Source organism: Apium graveolens, unplaced genomic scaffold, assembly GCF_009905375.1.
Source record: "Apium graveolens cultivar Ventura unplaced genomic scaffold, ASM990537v1 ctg7620, whole genome shotgun sequence".
Lineage (NCBI taxonomy): Eukaryota > Viridiplantae > Streptophyta > Magnoliopsida > Apiales > Apiaceae > Apium > Apium graveolens.
This window is the reverse complement of record NW_027420482.1, coordinates 30846-49641: the sequence shown is the minus strand read 5'-3', so window position 1 is coordinate 49641 and position 18796 is coordinate 30846. Positions and strand designations below refer to the sequence as shown.

At 34.2% G+C, this 18796-nt stretch overlaps 1 protein-coding gene across 1 annotated transcript; it reads right to left on the bottom strand.

Annotated features, from left to right (window-relative positions):
• Window positions 1-440: 440 nt before the first annotated feature.
• On the bottom strand, window positions 441-7415 carry LOC141704247 (uncharacterized). The gene is made up of 11 exons (XM_074507533.1): window positions 7228-7415; window positions 4628-5826; window positions 4094-4201; window positions 3779-3976; window positions 3522-3603; window positions 2537-2682; window positions 2171-2290; window positions 1559-1690; window positions 1226-1339; window positions 1095-1139; window positions 441-676 (listed from the first exon to the last, which is right to left on the bottom strand). Exons 2-11 carry the CDS (start codon window positions 5804-5806, stop codon window positions 671-673), a joined length of 2130 nt encoding a protein of 709 aa, XP_074363634.1. The 5' UTR covers window positions 5807-5826; window positions 7228-7415; the 3' UTR covers window positions 441-670.
• Window positions 7416-18796: the final 11381 nt, after the last annotated feature.

Sequence of the window (18796 nt, the reverse complement as noted above, 5' to 3'; positions counted from 1 at the left end):
ATATCAACTACATTTTTGAAAATATATTTTATTATAAATATATATTGCGAGTTGCGGTTGCGATTTTGCGATTTTCAAAAATTTAAAACCGTATCCAAACCGCGAATGAGCGGTTTTTAAAATTTAAATCCACAACCAACCCGCGTTTCGCGATTATCCGCAAATGCGGTTCGGTTACGAGCGGTTAAGCGGTTCGTCTGTACACCCTATCTCTCACTATTGAAAATTTTGTCTGTCTGACCAGTTAAGTACAAGGAGGAAACTGTGACCCCTCAGAAAAGAAAGGTTAATAGACTATTGATCCTACTAAAGCGGTGAAAAGTAAGCTCGGACGCAGTGGCTTGGCCGAGATTGAATATACGGTGAGTATGATATGTGTAACATGTATTAGTTTAGTTGGTAATTAGTTCGTATGTCAGTAAAATGTAGCGACCCGATTTGAGTTACATGAGCTGAATTTGGGTCGTTACAATCTCGTTCTCACACAGCACTACAGAACTTAACAATTGTTATGTAACATGCAAGCTTCAAATTCCTTTAAAAGCTTAGAAACCAAAAGTTCCTAACTGCCAAGTCTTTCAGTTTTAACTAAAAATGGGGAAGATGAGTAATGTGCTGCAAGATCTGCAGTGTTCCTTTTCAGCTCAGGTTGCTATTGCGGTGTTACTTTTCAAACCTGTAAAGAATTCAAAACAAACACACATTAGCTGATTTAAAATAGTTAACAGATATCATTTAATATTGTAGCAGCTAAAATGAAACAGAACAGTCAAACATACTAGACAAAAACCAGACCACAATGCAGTGCAAGTTGGATTACATGCACCAACTTCTGGATAATGCAAATTTTCACAACTGTGACAAAAGATACCATCTTTTTTCAAGCCTGAAGCTACAGAAAAATCAGAAATAGAACAGACCCCATTCTCAAAATATTTGCCAATTCAACCCCTAATTGCACAAAACTATATGGACGCCGCTACGAAGTACAAGAACCCTTGTAGTACAGCCTATTATGGGAGCCATAACAGATAAAAGAACCTGTGTAAAAAAAAAGGATCCCCATCCATGATTGAGCTTAGGAATTTTGATACCTGGGTCTGGGTGGATGTATTCTCAATGTCGCTGCCCTGCAACAGCTGTTAGCCCAGAAATAAATTTATTTGAGCTCCCATGAAATGCAAATCAGAAATAAAACAAACTATAAAATAAATTATTGCAGTACCAAGGAACCAACTCGCGCAAATGCTTCCAAAACTTCCTGATTTTGCTCACATGCAGCCCCAACTTCCACTATCAGCTTTCCATTTACCGACCTTAAAGCTCTTCGACCCCTCTCCTGAAACAGTTTGAAAACATTTAAAAATAAGGAGTTCTAGAATTCTATCTCAACTTTATAGTCCGGAATGAAAGAATCATAACTGAGAGTCTTACATCATCAGAAACAAATGACTCAATATACTAGCTTAGACAGAGAAGCAAATAACTAGTTTGCAGGCACGTGCATTTTACTGAACAAGGTTGACGCCTTTTTTTGCATAAAATGCATTTTATTTACCTGTAATGCAACCAAATATACAGCTTCCAATACTTCAATTTGATATTCAGGGTCATTAACAGCTTCACGTTCCACAAGAAGTGTGCTCCCTAGTGCAGGAGGCATCTTAGCTGTTTCTTCTTCCCTGTAAGCCTGTCACCCACATACAAAATACATATTCTCTTAATTGAACATCTAACACATTGAAAATAATGGAATTATGAAATGGGGGCGGAACCAGGACTAAGACTAAGAGAATCAATTAGTTTATGTATTGTTTAGATATGGTTCGTATCATTTCAAATAATGGAATTTGGTCCAAATGATAGGCTTCAGTTTTTAAAGAACTTTGTGGTTCGGTTCCATTTAATTCAAAGATAAAATCAAGTTAAAATATCTGTAATGATAGCTCAATTCATGTCAACTAATATGAATGTAACACATAGGTTATTCTAAATTTAATTATGCCATGGTTTTATTAGTTTAGGCTTTTGTAATTTTGATATAACATGCATATGCGGCTGAACATTAAAGTTATCTCTTCCGGACAAAATATGTTCTGATTACATGCATTCAGGACAGAAGACATTGGGCACAAAGGTGATAATTTAACAAAATAATTAGAACATATACCTTCGTTCCAGCAATAGGCAACAACAAACTTGTCCATAAGAATTCAGATGCCATAAGTAAATTCTCCAACTGCTGCTCCACTTCCAAGCCAAAGCAACAGTTGCGAATAGTTCCAGACACCTAAAAACATTTAAATCCATAAGTAGAAACAAGAATCCGTTTACTGATTAACACACCCTGAGCTATGTATTTAAAGAAATTTCTTATTTACCAGAAGAATATAGTCAGATCAAAAAAAAATAGCCAAGACCGTGTTGCTCCAAAGTCAATGTTCACAACGGACACCCGAAGAGCTTTAACAATTACAATACATAATAACAGTTACAATACATAATCAATGGCCACCGAAGAAAATTATACGCATACCCCCTTTCTACGCACAGGACTAGCAGAAACAAACTCCTTAAGAATTTGTTTAATGAGTCCGCGCTCAGGTTCCAATAAGAACTTTCTTCCTGCATCACTTTTTGAAATATTAACTAGTATGGAACCGGCATCTTCAAAAGCATCACCTAGGTGACACATTAAGTTAAGATTGAAATCAGCTTCTAAGAAGTTGAGATGAAAAGAGGTAGAATACCATTTATAATCTTCTAAAAGGTAGTGAAAAGTAGAACAGTGGATTGGTATCCCATAAAATTACAGACGCTTAAAAAGTAAGTAACTGATAAGTTCGGAATGTGGTAGTATACAAATTGGCTTGGACAATGCTCGTAACTACCAAATTAGTTTTAGCACTAGTGTGTTGATCCAATAAACTTTTCAAAACAAGTATTTACAGAAAAAAAATATACTTTTGGGGGCAGGGAGAGAGTTCTGGCAGCTATCTTCATGATTAATGAAGCTTAGCATGGAGTTGAAGATCTGTAATCAGCCATATACTGTTATTTTGAAATATGCTTGGTGTGAATTTGATTTTTGTTTGACTATATTAGGTAACCAATTCAGCATATCTTCATTTTCTTAGATTCTGCTCTTAAAAACTTATTCTCTTTGTTTAATAAACCTCATGTCCTAGCATGCTCTTAGCTCTCTTAGCTATTGGTTGCCAGAGGGGAAATTTTGCAGGGTAATTATCATTGTGCAAAACAAAGGTGCCATAATAAAAGGTTACGAACAACTTAATCTAAAGGAACAAATGTTACGGTGTACTAAGGGCTTAAAGTCTGAATAGTTTATTTTACCATACAAGGATTTGAGGCTTAATATCCTAAATATGAATAATTCCCCTATTTTATCAAAGTAATCTTTACTATCAAACATAAAAGATATATATGGAAAAAAAGTCCTTCGACAATGTAAAAAAAACATAAAGTAGTTGAGCATTTATCAAAAGTTAATGAACAAGCACCCTTCATGTCATTAGTTGATGTCCTGAACAGTGACACAAGTTTTACGACATTCAGTCCATGCATCTTCTCATCGCTGCAAGACTAATACCAAGAACAATTTTAATAAGTATCCATTCCATACAAGTACGGAATTCATGCAATAAACGACATTATCCTAATGCATACCTATACCAATGCCATGCCTTGGGTATGAAAGTATTTAACTTTATTCTATTACATTTTCAAATTAGCAATACAAACCAGTACTAGAAATTACCTTAAGCAATACCTCAACCCCATCATCCAAACGTGTGAGATTCACAAGTAATTTTACCAACAACTTTGTAAATGCAACACCTTCCAGGCATAGCATTTCCATTGCGTTCCCCACCATATCCATGTGAACCATCTTTGCAGCTAAATCTGATTGCTTTGAGAGATGCACAAGTTCTTCCAATGCCAACTCGGAAACCTCCTGAAATTGATGAAGAAACAGACGATACACTAATTAGGTATAACTATTAACACAAAAATTCAGATGATACGGTACATTTGTCAATTTACATACAACAAAAACGGAAGATAAAAAAACCTTGTTATTACGAAAAAGGTGAACCAATGAAACGAGTGCAATTTCAGAATAGGATCCAATTGATCGGCCATTGAATGCCTCAATCACATCAACAACTACCTCATTCACCTAATTGACCAGCCCAACAGAAGTTAAGCATTGATATTAAGCAACTGAAAAACAACATTAGTTAAGCATTGACATTAAGCAACTGAAAAAACAAATGTTGTTGAATATGAGCACAATATATAACATAAGCACCAAGGTGATATCATAAGTGTAGTAGTGTATACATATTCTGCAGTGTTGTCATAATGTAATAGCAGTAGTGGAACTTAATATTCATCTATATACATAAACTTTCTGTGCTGATTTGTTTGTGTTGTTCACTCATTTCTCTCTATGTTCAGCATTTTATTCATAGTAACTAACACAATCTACACAAACATGTGTGCAAATGATAAATTTGGCAAGCATATACATATATGTGCATGCATTATAAAGTGATTATACAAACCAGTGTGGGCTTCAATTCTGATGGATTGCCACATTTACCTTAGTTCTTTTGGTAATCCAGAATTTCCCATCCGGCCTTGGATGTGATTCTAATACCTTCTTACCTCCGGGTATTTTCACCTTACTCGTTCCTGTGTGAGTAAATAGCCCTGTAGATAACTCTGGTTTGAAAATATCAGATCCTATTCTCATGCTTAAGTGTGCAACGGCTCCATCTTTCGCAACATCCTTCGCAACATCGTTGATTGTCAATTTCGAGTCGGGCCAACCAAATGCTAGAACATCCCCACTGCCTCTGTAACATTTCAATATACGAACCCAATCAAGTTCGATATGGAGCTTTCCTGTGGTTATCTTCTTCACCCAAGTATAGCTTGATTCCTGAAAACAATATATTTCAATCATTTTGTTCTCACATGCCACGAGGGCAGACACTTTATCTCGTAGGTTCACTGGATATACAGAACCAACTGGGATTTCAGGTGGATATTCAATTTTTTCATAAACCTCGCTGGCTGGATCAAGCGAACAGATAACTTGCTTCATCCTTGTATCATACCCAACCCAGTATGGAATTCCACCTATATTGAAGCTAGACGCAGGACGATCAGCATAAAAAGGAATGGTTATGGAATCTTTCCATAGGTCATCATTTAGTGAATAAATTTGAACGAGACTGTTAACACGAGAATCATCTAGACCGATGAGTCTTACGATTTTGTGATCATTCACATCAGCATGTCCAATACCAGTGGACAGTTTTCGTTCTTCAGTGGGGGGGACTCGAATAACTTTCTCTTCTGCTGTACAAGGATTCCACACCACCATCCGCTCCATTTTTTCTGGATCGTCACTCAGACATAGTAGGCCAGCGGAAGACCCTACCAAAAGCATTTTCGCTGCACAAACTGGAAACCTTGTAAGTCTTAAATCATAACTACAGAATGAGGTCTTCCTTACACTCATGAGACTTCCTCTATTGTCCCCACTCACAGAGCCACTGACAATGATAAGATCTTCGCCTTCTTCTAGAAATGCAGCCCTGTTATACAATTTTGTGAAATTCTTGTGACGGAGGAATGCATCCCAAGTTTTAGAGACTGCTCTAAATCGTGTCACAGAAGCAATAGAGCTCTTGAGAAAAATTTTGAGCCATAAATGCTCTTCGAGATTCCCTCCATCGAACTTTGGTAGTGGGCCATACTTCTTAATCTCCATTTTTAACTTCAAAAGCTTTACTGTCATAAAATACCAAGAAAAAACAATCAATGAAACTTCTACATTTAAGACCTTTTGACTTATTCTACAGTTATACATAAACTTATTTCTGCCAGCATAAAGTAGCATTGTGGAAGTTGACCAGTTACAAAAAATCAGTAACTTCAAGCCTTTACACTTCAAAATATACTTACACATATCCATTATATTGTACTATAGATCAAAACATTATTTAATGGCATTGAAACTCACTCATCAGGGAACAAATTTCATATATGTATGTGCTTAACTAATCTTTCTCTATATGGAAGCTCAGAAGCTGTGGAGCATTAATTAAATCTTGCTAAATTTCAAATGATCTGTGTACTGCTCAAATAACATCACTTCAATACAAAGTTTTATTTATTTTCTATTACTAGTTTGGTAGAAACTTTATGTTGACTAAAGTGAAATTCACCTATGGTTCATGCTCAATTTTTTGTTATCTCGTGATAATAACATATTAGGAATTGTCCCTGAATGAACCGACAAAAGATTTTAAAAATAGAGGTTGAAGTGTAGAGTTCACACTGAGTTCACACTTACTAGGCAGAAGATGATTGCAGTAGCAGAAAAATTTAAAAACATGACAATTGCTTTGTTATATTCACCTCGACCTAGTTTCAGGACAAAATGCGAGTTCACAATTACTAAGCTGACTTTTGTGACTCTGTAGATGGATAAACTGCGAGAGTAGACCGGTGTCGATGCATCTAACCTAGAAATTCATTATAACTTAAATGTGCTAAGTTACTATCTTAGCTTATCCTAATCGTGACTTGTTGTAACACTTGCGTAAATTCATTCCGTAACATATATGACATGACATAAATCATGTATTCATAAAGACAAAACCTAACGCAAGTATCGAGAAGCTATTACCGTAGTCCTTATGAAATCAAATTCTAAGCAAATACTGAATCAATTCTGTCACGCCTACACAAAATAGCCTGTAACACATAACATGACATAAATCACAAATTCATGCACACAGGTGCATATCGAGGACAAATCCTAACACAATTAACGAGAAGCTATTACTGCAGATTGTAATCAAATTCTAAACACTTCCGTATAACATTAACATTACGTAAATCACAAATTCATACACACAGGTGACAAAACCTAACTCAATTCATACTCATCACAGAAACAATTCAGACACAAATTACAAACTATAATAAGAACATGTATACTAGATGTTCAAATTACACATTAAGAAACAGTATATCATAACTATATAACAAGTTCAGCAACATCTACAGGAGCTTAATCGAAGCTTTTATGTACGTGTGTGTGCGTTTTGTATGTAATCGAGTGAGCTAAAGATCAATAAAAGCGTATATAAAGTAAATTCAGAGTGTAAATGTATGTAAACTCGCCTGAGAAGGATATCACAAGAAATCAGGAGACAATTGGTATAAGATCTCACCGGCGACAAATACGGGAGAGAATTTCCCTCTTTTTTAACAATCAGCGCACAAACCCCCAAATGATAGAATACATAGATAGATACAGATGGCACTTTTATTTGCTATTTATACCGGTGGATTTAGGCGCGAAGCGCGGATTCATTTTATTTTATTTTTTGTCTGGGCGGCTTCTTTTTTTTCTCCCCTGAAAAGTTGTATATTTTACTAGCATAATGGGCGTGTTTGGGATTCTAATAAGCCAAATTATTTAGAATTGTTCACGAACCGAGCCAAGCTGAGTTTTGATCGAACCGAGTCGAGTTTTAATTTTTTTTCTGACGAGCCGAGCCGAACTTTCTTAACGAACAAAAACCCGTGTTCGAGCTCGAGCTCGTTAACGAACGAGCCGAACACGAGATTTTATCGAACAAAATCGAGCCGAGTTGAACCGAGCCGAACACGAGATTTTTCCATCAAAACGAGTCGAGCCGAGCCGAGCCGAGATGAATTAAAAAATTCTTGTCAAAATACAGGTTGACTGTAAAAATAACAAACCAAATACTTTTATTTTTTTCTAAAAATTTTGTCATATCACTAAAATATATTGATCTTAACATCCGTACGGTTGGATCATTCATAAATATTTTTATAAAAATTGAAACATTAATATGATACTAAACACTAATTACAAGTACAAGTCAAAACACCGATTGACTGTTAAAATAACAAATCAAATAGATTTATTTTTTTCTAAATATATTGTCAAATCACTAAAATATATAGATCTTAACATCCGTACGGTTGGATCATTCATAAATATTTTTTTAAAAATTGAAACATTAATATGAGACTAAACACTAGTTACACATACTGTTCAAACAAGTGGTTGATTGTCAAAATAACAAACAAAATAAATTTATTTTTTTTATAAATTTTTATCATATCACTAAAATATATTGATCTTAACAGCCGTACGGTTGGATCATTCATAAATATTTTTAAAAAAATCGAAACATTAATGTGATATTAAACACTAATTACAATTACAAGTCAAAACACCGGTTGACTCTTAAAATAACAAATCAAATGCATTTATTTTTTTCTAGATTTTTTGTCATATCACTAAAATATATAGATCTTAACATCCGTACGGTTGGATCATTCATAAATATTTTTAAAAAAATTGAAACATTAATATGAGACTAAACACTAGTTACAAGTAATGTTCAAACAAGTGGTTGATTGTCAAAATAACTAACAAAATAAACCTACTTTTTTCTAAAATTTTTATCATATCACTAAAATATATTGATCTTAACATCCGTATGGTTGGATCATTTATAAATATTTTTAAAAAAATCGAAACATTAATACGATACTAAACACTAATTACAAGTACAAGTCAAAACACCGGTTGACTGTTAAAATACAAATCAAATACATTTATTTTTTTCTAAATTTTTTGTCATATCACTAAAATATATAAATCTTAACATCCGTACGGTTGAATCATTCATAAATATTTTTTTAAAAATTGAAACATTAATATGAGACTAAACACTAGTTACAAGTACATGTTAAAACAAGTGGTTGATTGTCAAAATTATAAACAAAATAAATTTATTTTTTTCTAAAATTTTTATCATATCACTAAAATATATTGATCTTAACATCCGTACGGTTGGATCATTCATATATATTTTTAAAAAAATTGAAACATTAATACGATACTAAACACTAATTACAAGTACAAGTCAAAACACCAGTTGACTGTTAAAATAACAAATCAAATACATTTATTTTTTTCTAAATTTTTTGTCATATCACTGAAATATATAAATCTTAACATCCGTACGGTTGGATCATTCATAAATATTTTTTTAAAAATTGAAACATTAATAAGAGACTAGTATAGGTCAAAACACATGTTGACTGTTAAAATAACAAACCAAATACATTTATTTTTTTCTAAAATTTTTGTCATATCACTAAAATATATAGATATTGACATCCGTACAGTTGGATCATTCATAACTATTTTTAAAAAATCGAAACATTAATATGGGACTAAATAGAAGTACTAGTCAAACTACTAACTGTTAAAATAGCAAAACAAATATATTTTTTTTCTAAATTTTTTATTATATCACTTAAATATATAGATCTTGACATCCGTACGGTTGGATCATTTATAAATAATTTCAAAAAATTAAAACACCAATGAGGAAATAAATACTAGTTACAAGTAGTAGTCAAATCACTTGTTAATTATTAAAATATCAAGTTAAAAAAATTATTTTTAATATCTGATTTTTTTAATTTACTAAAATATATATTTTGGCATTCGTATAGTTCAATAATTTAAAAATATTTATAAAAAAATCTGAATAAAATTCATAATAATTAAATATATAAAAAATAATTTTTTTTAATTTTTTTTCGAGCCGAGCTCGAGCCGAACATGCTAAAAGCTCGGCTCGAGCTCGTTTTCTTAACGAACACATTTTTGTGTTCGAGCTCGAACTCGAGCCCTTAACGAACTGAGCTCGAGCTTGTTCGCGAGCGGCTCGGTTCACGAACAGCTCTAAACTTATTGACTTATAAGTCCGCAACAACTTATCGATGAGTGTTTGTCGACCCAACTTATAAGTTAAATTTATAACTTATAAGCTGATAAGTTGAATGTCAGCAGTGGCGTACTTTTTTCCAACTTATTTGTATTTTTTCACTTTTTTTAAATTTTGAGTTTAAAATAAAAATTTTAAATATTTTTTAATTTAAAATTCATGAATTAAAATAATTGTATTTAATAATTATTTATTTTAATCCATTTAGGTAAAAAAAAATCTGACTTATAAGGTTATCTAAATACTTATAGAACTTATAAGTATTTATCAATTTATCATTTATTTAACACTTATTCATTTCAAGTCATAAGTTACTTATTTTAAGGTTTCCCAAATGGCCACAATATCTTCTAAAATTTGACATGTATTCTTAAATTTTTACGATCTAAAAATTATTTTTAAGTGATTTGATCTTCTAAAATACATGTGACATGAGATATAATACATTAATAGTGTTTCTCGAAATACGGGGAATTTGTATCTCATGTAAAAAGCAAGTAACTTTTTTTGGGACAAAATGCAAGTTTATTACTCCATTAAATCAGGTTGGATATAATTTTTAATATTGACTGGAACAGACCTCCAGTCAAATAAACGATCAGGATATATATACATTTAGGATACATGAGCTAGTTTGTGTGACGACATATTTACATATTGAAATTACACCTAGAGGGGGGGTGAATAGGTGATAATAGCTAACTAGGATTACTTTTAAATTTTACCCGATAATAGCTTACTGAGATTTTATCAACTGAGCTATAATCTGACAATGATAGTAAGCTGAGATGACTAAATGCAATGCAGGAAAGTAAATAGAACACACAAGAATTTTAGCCAGGTTCGACCCCTAAGCCCCTATGGTCTACGTCCTGGTCCCTTACCAACTTGGTAAGAGAATATATTATTGATCAATGAAGGTTACAACTACAAGATACAACAATATATCTCCCTTTATCCCAGCTGCTGATAATGGCTTGCTGAAACCCTGTTTAAGAACCTGCTCTCTAAGTACTATACTACCCCGTAGTACAAACTCCTCTAGCAAGTACCACTAAACCCTTGTTTCCCTAGCCAACTTATCCAGCAACTAATCAATACAATTGAACAATACAAATCAGTGATAAAGTTTACAACTCAAACTATAAACTCTCTCTAAGATAAAACACGTGTATATATTTAGAGATCGAGAGTATTTTGAAATCAATAAAGATCAGGAGTTGTATGTGTTCTTGCTTGCAAATTCATCATCATAAAACTGCAAGAAAACCTCTTATATAACCACACATTAACGTTTGAAAACAGCCTCAACAAATTACAACGGCTAGAATCCAATTCTACCGTGTAAGATCATTGGGATGGTTTCCAACGTTCATGTGTACGTTAGATAGAAGAGAAAGAAAGATGTTCAACGTACAGAAAATATCTCTTCTATTTTGTAGAGTATAAAACGTTTTAATCAGTAGATAGAAGATAGAGTTTGAAAGAAAAACAAACTCCTATTCTTTAGGAAATCAATTTGAATAAGTAAAAACGTTTTATAAATGAGCTCTCTATATATCATGCACGTATATTATATTAGAGAAGTCCTTACAACTGATATATATGAAGATCCTATAAAATCTCCATGAAATTCGACTTCCTTGTTGAATCTGGACTGTGCATCTTGGCTTGCTGTTATTCTGACAATCGTGATCATAACTTGCTGAAATAGATTACTGTCTTATGATAGCTTGTTGTCATGATACTTAAACAGCAATGGCATTAAGCTGTTATATCCTGCAAACATTCTCAAATAACAACATGATGGCTTGCTGTGTTGTGATCATCAAAACTAAGGAGTTACAATCTCCCCCTTTTTGATGATTACACACATTTAGGAGAATTATAAAAACTCCCCCTAAATATATGCAAATCTCAAAATTGTATAACCTGTTACTGTAATTAAAATATAAATGACACACATGCATATCCAAAATAACCAACATAGCAGCATTATATCATTACATCAAGTCTTAAAAACCAAAAGTCAATTTAAACCAAGTAGCAAACCACATATTAAACATAAGCCAACAGATAGTCTTAATAATCAAACAGAAATAAACATAGGCATAAGTCTCCTAAATTTCTCCCCCTTAAAGCATCAAAAAGATCTAGGTTGAAGGCTGATCAGAAGTGTTGACAGCATCATCCTTTGGAGAAAAATAATCATCTAGCTGATCTTCATTTTCCACATTTCCAGCAGCAGTTACCAAATCATCTAGTCTAGTTTCCAAAACAACATTTAATTGAGAAGCCGAGGGTTTTACAGCAGACATGAAGTTAAGCATAATATCTTTCAATCCCTTAATCTCAGTCTTCAGCTGATTCACTTGCTCTGTAGTAGCATCCATATGTCCAAAAAGCAGAATATTGTCATCTTGAATACCCTTAAGCAGGTGCATCATCTCAGCAGTTGGAGAAAAGGCTGAGGGCTCATCTACAGCAGGGGTTTCAGTAGGTAGAGTAGGAATGATCCTGACCAACTCACCTTTTTCAATATGCAAGTTTGACATTGCTAAGGTTTTAACATCCAACACCTCCTTTACAGACAACTTATCAGTAGACTTAAGATCAATCTTAAATGAGTCAAAAATCTTGGATAATAACAACCCATAAGGCAAACCTATTTTCTTCTGATTCACAGCAGCTAGCATATTCTTGAGAATCAAATGAGACAAGTCAAAAGCCCTACCGGCTAAAATCATGGCAACCACAGTAACATCCTGACAACTGAAAGTGGATTTGTTTCCACCTCTAGGACACACATTAGCACGACAAATTTTAAACAGAAAATGAGCCATTGGAGTGACTACAGTAGTGGATGGAGGTTGGGGATTTTCCTCCATATTGCTATCAGACCCTAACAGCAACTTAAATTGATCCATTATAGAAAAATCAGGTAACACAACATAACCCTTTCCAGTAAAAACCTCAATCTCAGTTGGATTCTCAAACTTAATTAATGAGCTAAGAAAAGGAGGGTTCAATCGAATACGCTTATCACGAACTGTGGACACACAATTACCAAACTTATCCTCATGCAAATTCGCATAAAATTCACGAACTAAATCAGGGTAATAAACTTTCGGTAATTCAAGCACAAAATTATCCATACCAACAGTCTTAAACAAAGCTAAAGCACCAGATTGTTGAAGAAGCTTACCGACGACTGGAATACCAGGAAGAATGGGACGAGAATCCAATGCATTCTCAGTGAACCTCTGTTCCAAATTCGGAGAGTCGAATGATAGAGTGATCTTGAGCTTCTTGGAATCAGGAGTTTGAGACATTTCATCGGCACTTTCATTTCCCAAATCAACCACGGTGTTATCTTGTTTAGAGACAAAACGATTTGCGAGAAGATTTGATTTCCTTGTTGCTCGAACCATGATGAGATCAAATTGATGATGTTGGAGAGAAGACGGTAAGTAGAAAAATGACTGAGCGGCGGTGAAATAGGAACTAAAACCCTAACCCGTGTTTTGATAGCCTTTTTAGGGGAGAATTTAGGATAAGATTTAAAAACAACTAATAATTATCCTAATTCTAACACTTATCAAAATAACATCTTAAATATATCTAAAACACCACAATTAGTACTATAATCATTTAACAATTAAATCAGCAAATCATGCAAATATTTAAACATAATTAAACAGAGAATGACATATCATAATTAACAACAATAACATAACACAAAAAAATGTCATTTAAATAACTAATCATAGTAAGCTAACATGAAAAATGATAGTAAGCTAACATTACCAAATTTCCAAAGATAGCTTGCCATTATACACTGCACATGCCAAGTTCCTTTCGAATGGTAGAAAATCTTGCTTCGCCAAGGGGTTTTGTAAAGATATCTGCCAATTGATATTCAGTAGGTACAAAAACTAATTCAATCTTACCTTTGGCAGCATTATCTCTCAAGAAATGATGACGAACATCAATATGCTTTGTTCTTGAGTGATTAACTGGATTCTTTGATATGTTGATGGTGCTAGTGTTGTCACAATAGATTGGAACTTTGCCACACTTGATTCCAAAATCTCGTAGAGTCTGAATCATCCACAAAATTTGAGAGCAACAGCTACCAGCTGCCAAATACTAACCTTCTGCTGTGGATAATGCAACTGAAGTTTGTTTCTTACTTTGCCAAGATACGAGACTTTGTCCTAAATATGTACAAACACCACTTGTACTCTTTCTATCAGTTTGACAACCTGCATAGTCAGCATCACTATACCCCACAAGATCAAATGTGCTTGTAATAGGATAAAATAACCCAAGATTAACAGTCCCACTTAAATATCGAAATATTCTTTTAACTGCATTTAAGTGTAATTCCTTAGGTTTAGCTTGAAAACGAGCACATACACAAACACTATACATAATATCTGGCCGAGAAGCAGTAAGATATAAAAGACTACCAATCATACCTCTATACTTCTTGATATCAACATCTTTACCTTTTTCATCCGATGTCAGCTTGCTATTTTGATTCATTGGAGTAGATTTCGGCTTGACATTGTCAAAACCAAATCTGGTCAGCAAATTCTTGATATATTTTGATTGATGCACATAAATTCCATCTTTAGATTGTTTAATTTGGATCCCCAAGAAATAATTGAGCTCACCCATCATGCTCATGTCAAATTCACTGCTCATACACTTAGAAAACCACTCACACATAGAATCATTAGTGGATCCAAAGATTATATCATCTACATATATCTGGACAATCAAAATATCATTACCATTTTGCTTAGTAAATAAAGTAGGATCAATTTTACCTCGAATGAAGCCATTTTTGATCAAAAACTTACTAAGCCTCTTGTACCAAGCCCTTGGTGCTTGCTTTAAGCCATATAATGCCTTCTTAAGCTTGTAGACATAGTCCGGATGTTGTCCATATTCAAAATCAGGGGGTTGCTTGACATAAACTTCCTCTTCCAGAAATCCATTAAGAAAAGCACTTTTGACGTCCATTTGATGTAGCTTGATCTTCTTGTAGCATGCATAAGCAAGAAGCATCCTAATTGATTCCAATCTAGCTACTGGAGCATAAGTTTGATCAAAGTCAATGCCTTCTTGTTGGTTGTACCCTTGTGCTACAAGCCTTGCTTTATTTCGAGTAATAGTACCAAATTCATCCACTTTATTCTTGAAAATTCATTTTGTACCAATGATTGAAGCATCATTTGGTGGCTTGACCAGTTCCCAAACATCACATCGTTCAAATTGATTGAGTTCTTCTTGCATAGCCGTGATCCAATTTTCATCTTCAAGTGCTTCTTTGACATTCTTGGGTTCCTCTTGAGCTAAAAATGCAGCATAAGCACAAAAATTTGCAGTGCCTTTTCTTGTCTTGAGACCATCAGAAATATCACCAATAACCTGTTCTGGAGGGTGATTCTTCACTGTACGTGTAGCTTTTGGCAATGAATGCTTTGCAATATCTTCATGTGAAGTCTTCCTTATCTTAGATGGAGGAGCTAAGTCTTCACCATCATATATTGGCATTTTATGCTTTGCTCTATTTCCTCTAGGACCATCAAGAGTCATCTTTGCCATCTTTACAATTGCATCATCAACTGGAGTAGAAGGTTCTGCTTGTTGATTTCCTGAGGCAGTTTCAATTTCAGCTTGCTGTTTTCCAGAATCAGTCTCTGTTTTAGCTTGCTGTTTTGGAGTAGCCTTCTCTGTTTCAGCTTGCTGTTGTCCAGCTTCACCTGCATCATCTACCTCGTCTCTTGGAAGATCATTGTTAGGTTCTTGAAAAGTAACATCTATAGATTCCTCAAAAATATGCTTAGACAAATTATAAACTCTATAGGTTTTACTATTCATAGAATAACCAAGAAAAATAGCTTCATAAGATTTAGCATCAAATTTACCATCATTACCAATTGTCTTGAGCACAAAACACTTTGAGCCAAAGATTCTGAAGTAACTGATGTTGGGCCTCTTTTTCTTGAGCAATTCATATGGAGTCTTGTCCAAAATAGGTCTTATCAATACTCTATTCAGAACATAGCATGCTGTGTTGACTGCTTCTGCCCAAAAACTTCTAGGTAACTTGCTTTCTTGCAACAAAGTCCTTGCTGTCTCTTGCAGTGACCTATTCTTGCGTTCCACCACACCATTTTGTTGTGGAGTCCTTGGAGCCGAGAATTCATGTGATATTCCTCTTTCTTCACAATAAGTAACAAAGTCTTTTTGAAATTCACCACCTCGATCACTCCTTATTCCTACAAGCTTTGTATTGAGCTTATTCTCAAGTAATTTAATTAGTTTCTCAAACTCATTAAAAGCAGCATCTTTAGTTCTAAGAAACAATACCCATGTAAAACGAGAATAATCATCAACAATTACAAAACCATATTGCTTACCTCCTATACTTTTATAAGCTTCTGGACCAAATAAGTCTAAATGTAAAAGTTCTAAGGGTTTAGAAGTAGATACCATTTTCTTTGCTTTGTGAGTACTTCTAATTTGCTTGCCTAATTGGCATGCCGAACACATCTCAGTCTTGACATACTTGATTTTGGGTAAACCTCTGACTAGCTTCTTCTTTGAAAGCTTGTTAAGTAAGTCCATGTGAGCATGACCCAATCTTCTATGCCAAACATAAGGATCAGTGTCTATTGCAGCAAGACAGCAAGCTGTTTTCTGCAACTCAAAGTCCAAAATATATATATTTCCATCCCTTCTAGCAACTAGGGGGACTTTGTTAGTACCAATAGTAATAATACACTTATCAATACCAAAGTTAACAATATGACCATCATCATATAACTGACTTATGCTAAGCAGATTATATTTAAGGCCTTTAACATATTGAACTTTATCAATTGAAATGTGTTTATTACCTATTTTACCTTTTCCAAGAATTTGAAGAGTTTTGCTATCACCAATAGTCACTCTTCCACCCTTTTTCATCTGAAGACTCAAGAATTGTGCTTTGTCTCCACTCATATGTCTAGTACATCCGCTATCTAAAATCCATTGAGTTGATTTGACTCGAGCGGCAAGACACATCTACAAAACAAATAAAACAACTCAACCTTTTGGTACCCAAAGTTTGTTGGGTCCGACATGGTTAGCAGATAAAACATATAAAACATGTAAATCAGATTTCTTTATCCATTTTTGGATAAATCTAGGTGATTTAACTATGTCAGCCTGATGATGGTAAGCTGTCTTTGTTCTGCCATTCTGATCATAGTAAGCTGTTTTCTGTTTGTTTCCTCCATGGTATGATTTTTGTCCATTCTGAACTTTGCAATGCTTTTCAAGATGCCCTTTCTTTCCACATCTATTGCATATCTTCCAAGGCATAGCATAATCATAGGGTATGCCATGTTTTCCTTCATATCTTAGAGCTTTGTCCTTCTTGTTTGCATTCATTCCAATTCCTTCTCTGACCAATGGAATATTTGTGTTGTTCATCATAGATTTGAGACTTTCTTCTCCTTGAACAAACGATCCCATGCCCTTTTTCAGATCCTCAACTTCCTTTGTGAGCAGATCAATCTTTTCAGCTTGCTGACTTATGATTTCAGCTTGCTGAGATGGTTCTTCTGCTTGATTTGAAGGTGTTGCATCTATTGATTCTCTGAGTTTGAACAGCTCCAAACATTCATCCCTTGCTTCAATCTCCTTCTTTAACTCTGTGATCTCCATTAATTGAGTCTTGTTTCTTTTGAGGAGAATTTTGTTGAAGTTTTCCACATGACTAACTTTAGCTTGAAGATCCTTGATTTCAGCCTCTTTGTCAGCTTGTGTAGGTACCTTCTTGTCAATCCAAGTATCTACTTTGCTCATCAAATCTTGAACCATAGTCTTGAGATAATTATTCTTCTCTTTTAGCTTGCTATTTTCAGCTTTAAGAGAATAATATTCACCCATAGATACATTCTTACATTCCTGCATGGTTAGTGGTTCCAAAACAATATTTTCAGAAGATAAATTATATTTACAAGAGTTTACCTCACTCTGATCTTCTTCTGAATCACTTTCTAGGTATCCACTTTCTGAATTTCCTCGAACAGAATCATCATCAAGTCCAACTAGGGCAAGATTGACCATGTCTCCACTTGAATCATCACTGGAAACCGAGTCATCATCACTCCAAGTCATTAGAGCTTTAGCTTTCTTCTTATCCTTGAAGACAGTTTGCTGTTTTGACTTCAATTTGTAGCAGTCTCGCTTATAATGGCCTGGCTTTCCACATTCAAAGCATGTCTGATCTTTAGAATCCTTGTTGGGCTTCTTGTTGTTGGAAAATCTACCTTTATCTCTTTTCAGCTTGTTCTTCTTCTCGATCATCTTTCTGATCTTCCTGGATATTAAAGCTAGTTCTTCGTCTGACTCATCTTCAGATTCCAGTAAGCTATCATTAGTGTGAAGAGCTAATTGCTTCATTTGAGCAACTGGAGCTTGCATAGAACTTGATTGGCTTTCCTTGATTTTGCTTTCAAATTCTTCCAATTCTGCAAAAACAGCCAATTAATCCATAGTATCTATAGTTGGAGAGGATTCTAGAGCTGTTACCTTTGGTTCATAGATAAATGGCACATCACTAATTATCTTCATGTTGATTTCCTCTTGTGGGATATGTTTGCCAAGCTGCTTTAAAGCATTCAGATTTATCTGGAATCTAGCTTGACTTTCTCGAATAGTTTCTCCGTCTTGAAGCTTGAAATTTCCAAACTCATTCATTAGTTTACTCAATTTCACCTTTCTTAAACTCTTGGATCCTTCGTGATACAATTCCAGAGTATCCCATATCTCTTTAGCTGATTTGCATGAAGAGACTTTATCACATTCACTAGGACATAACCCATTCATGAGAGAATTCCTAGCCT

Coding starts and splice junctions, on each gene's coding strand:
- LOC141704247 (XM_074507533.1), bottom strand. CDS start 5,806: ATGGAGATTAAGAAGTATGGCCCACTACCAAAGTTCGATGGAGGGAAT. Junction 2,683..3,521: donor ATCAACTAATGACATGAAGG/GTGCTTGTTCAT, acceptor TGTGTCACCTAG/GTGATGCTTTTGAAGATGCC. Junction 1,140..1,225: donor TTGCGCGAGTTGGTTCCTTG/GTACTGCAATAA, acceptor CTGGGCTAACAG/CTGTTGCAGGGCAGCGACAT.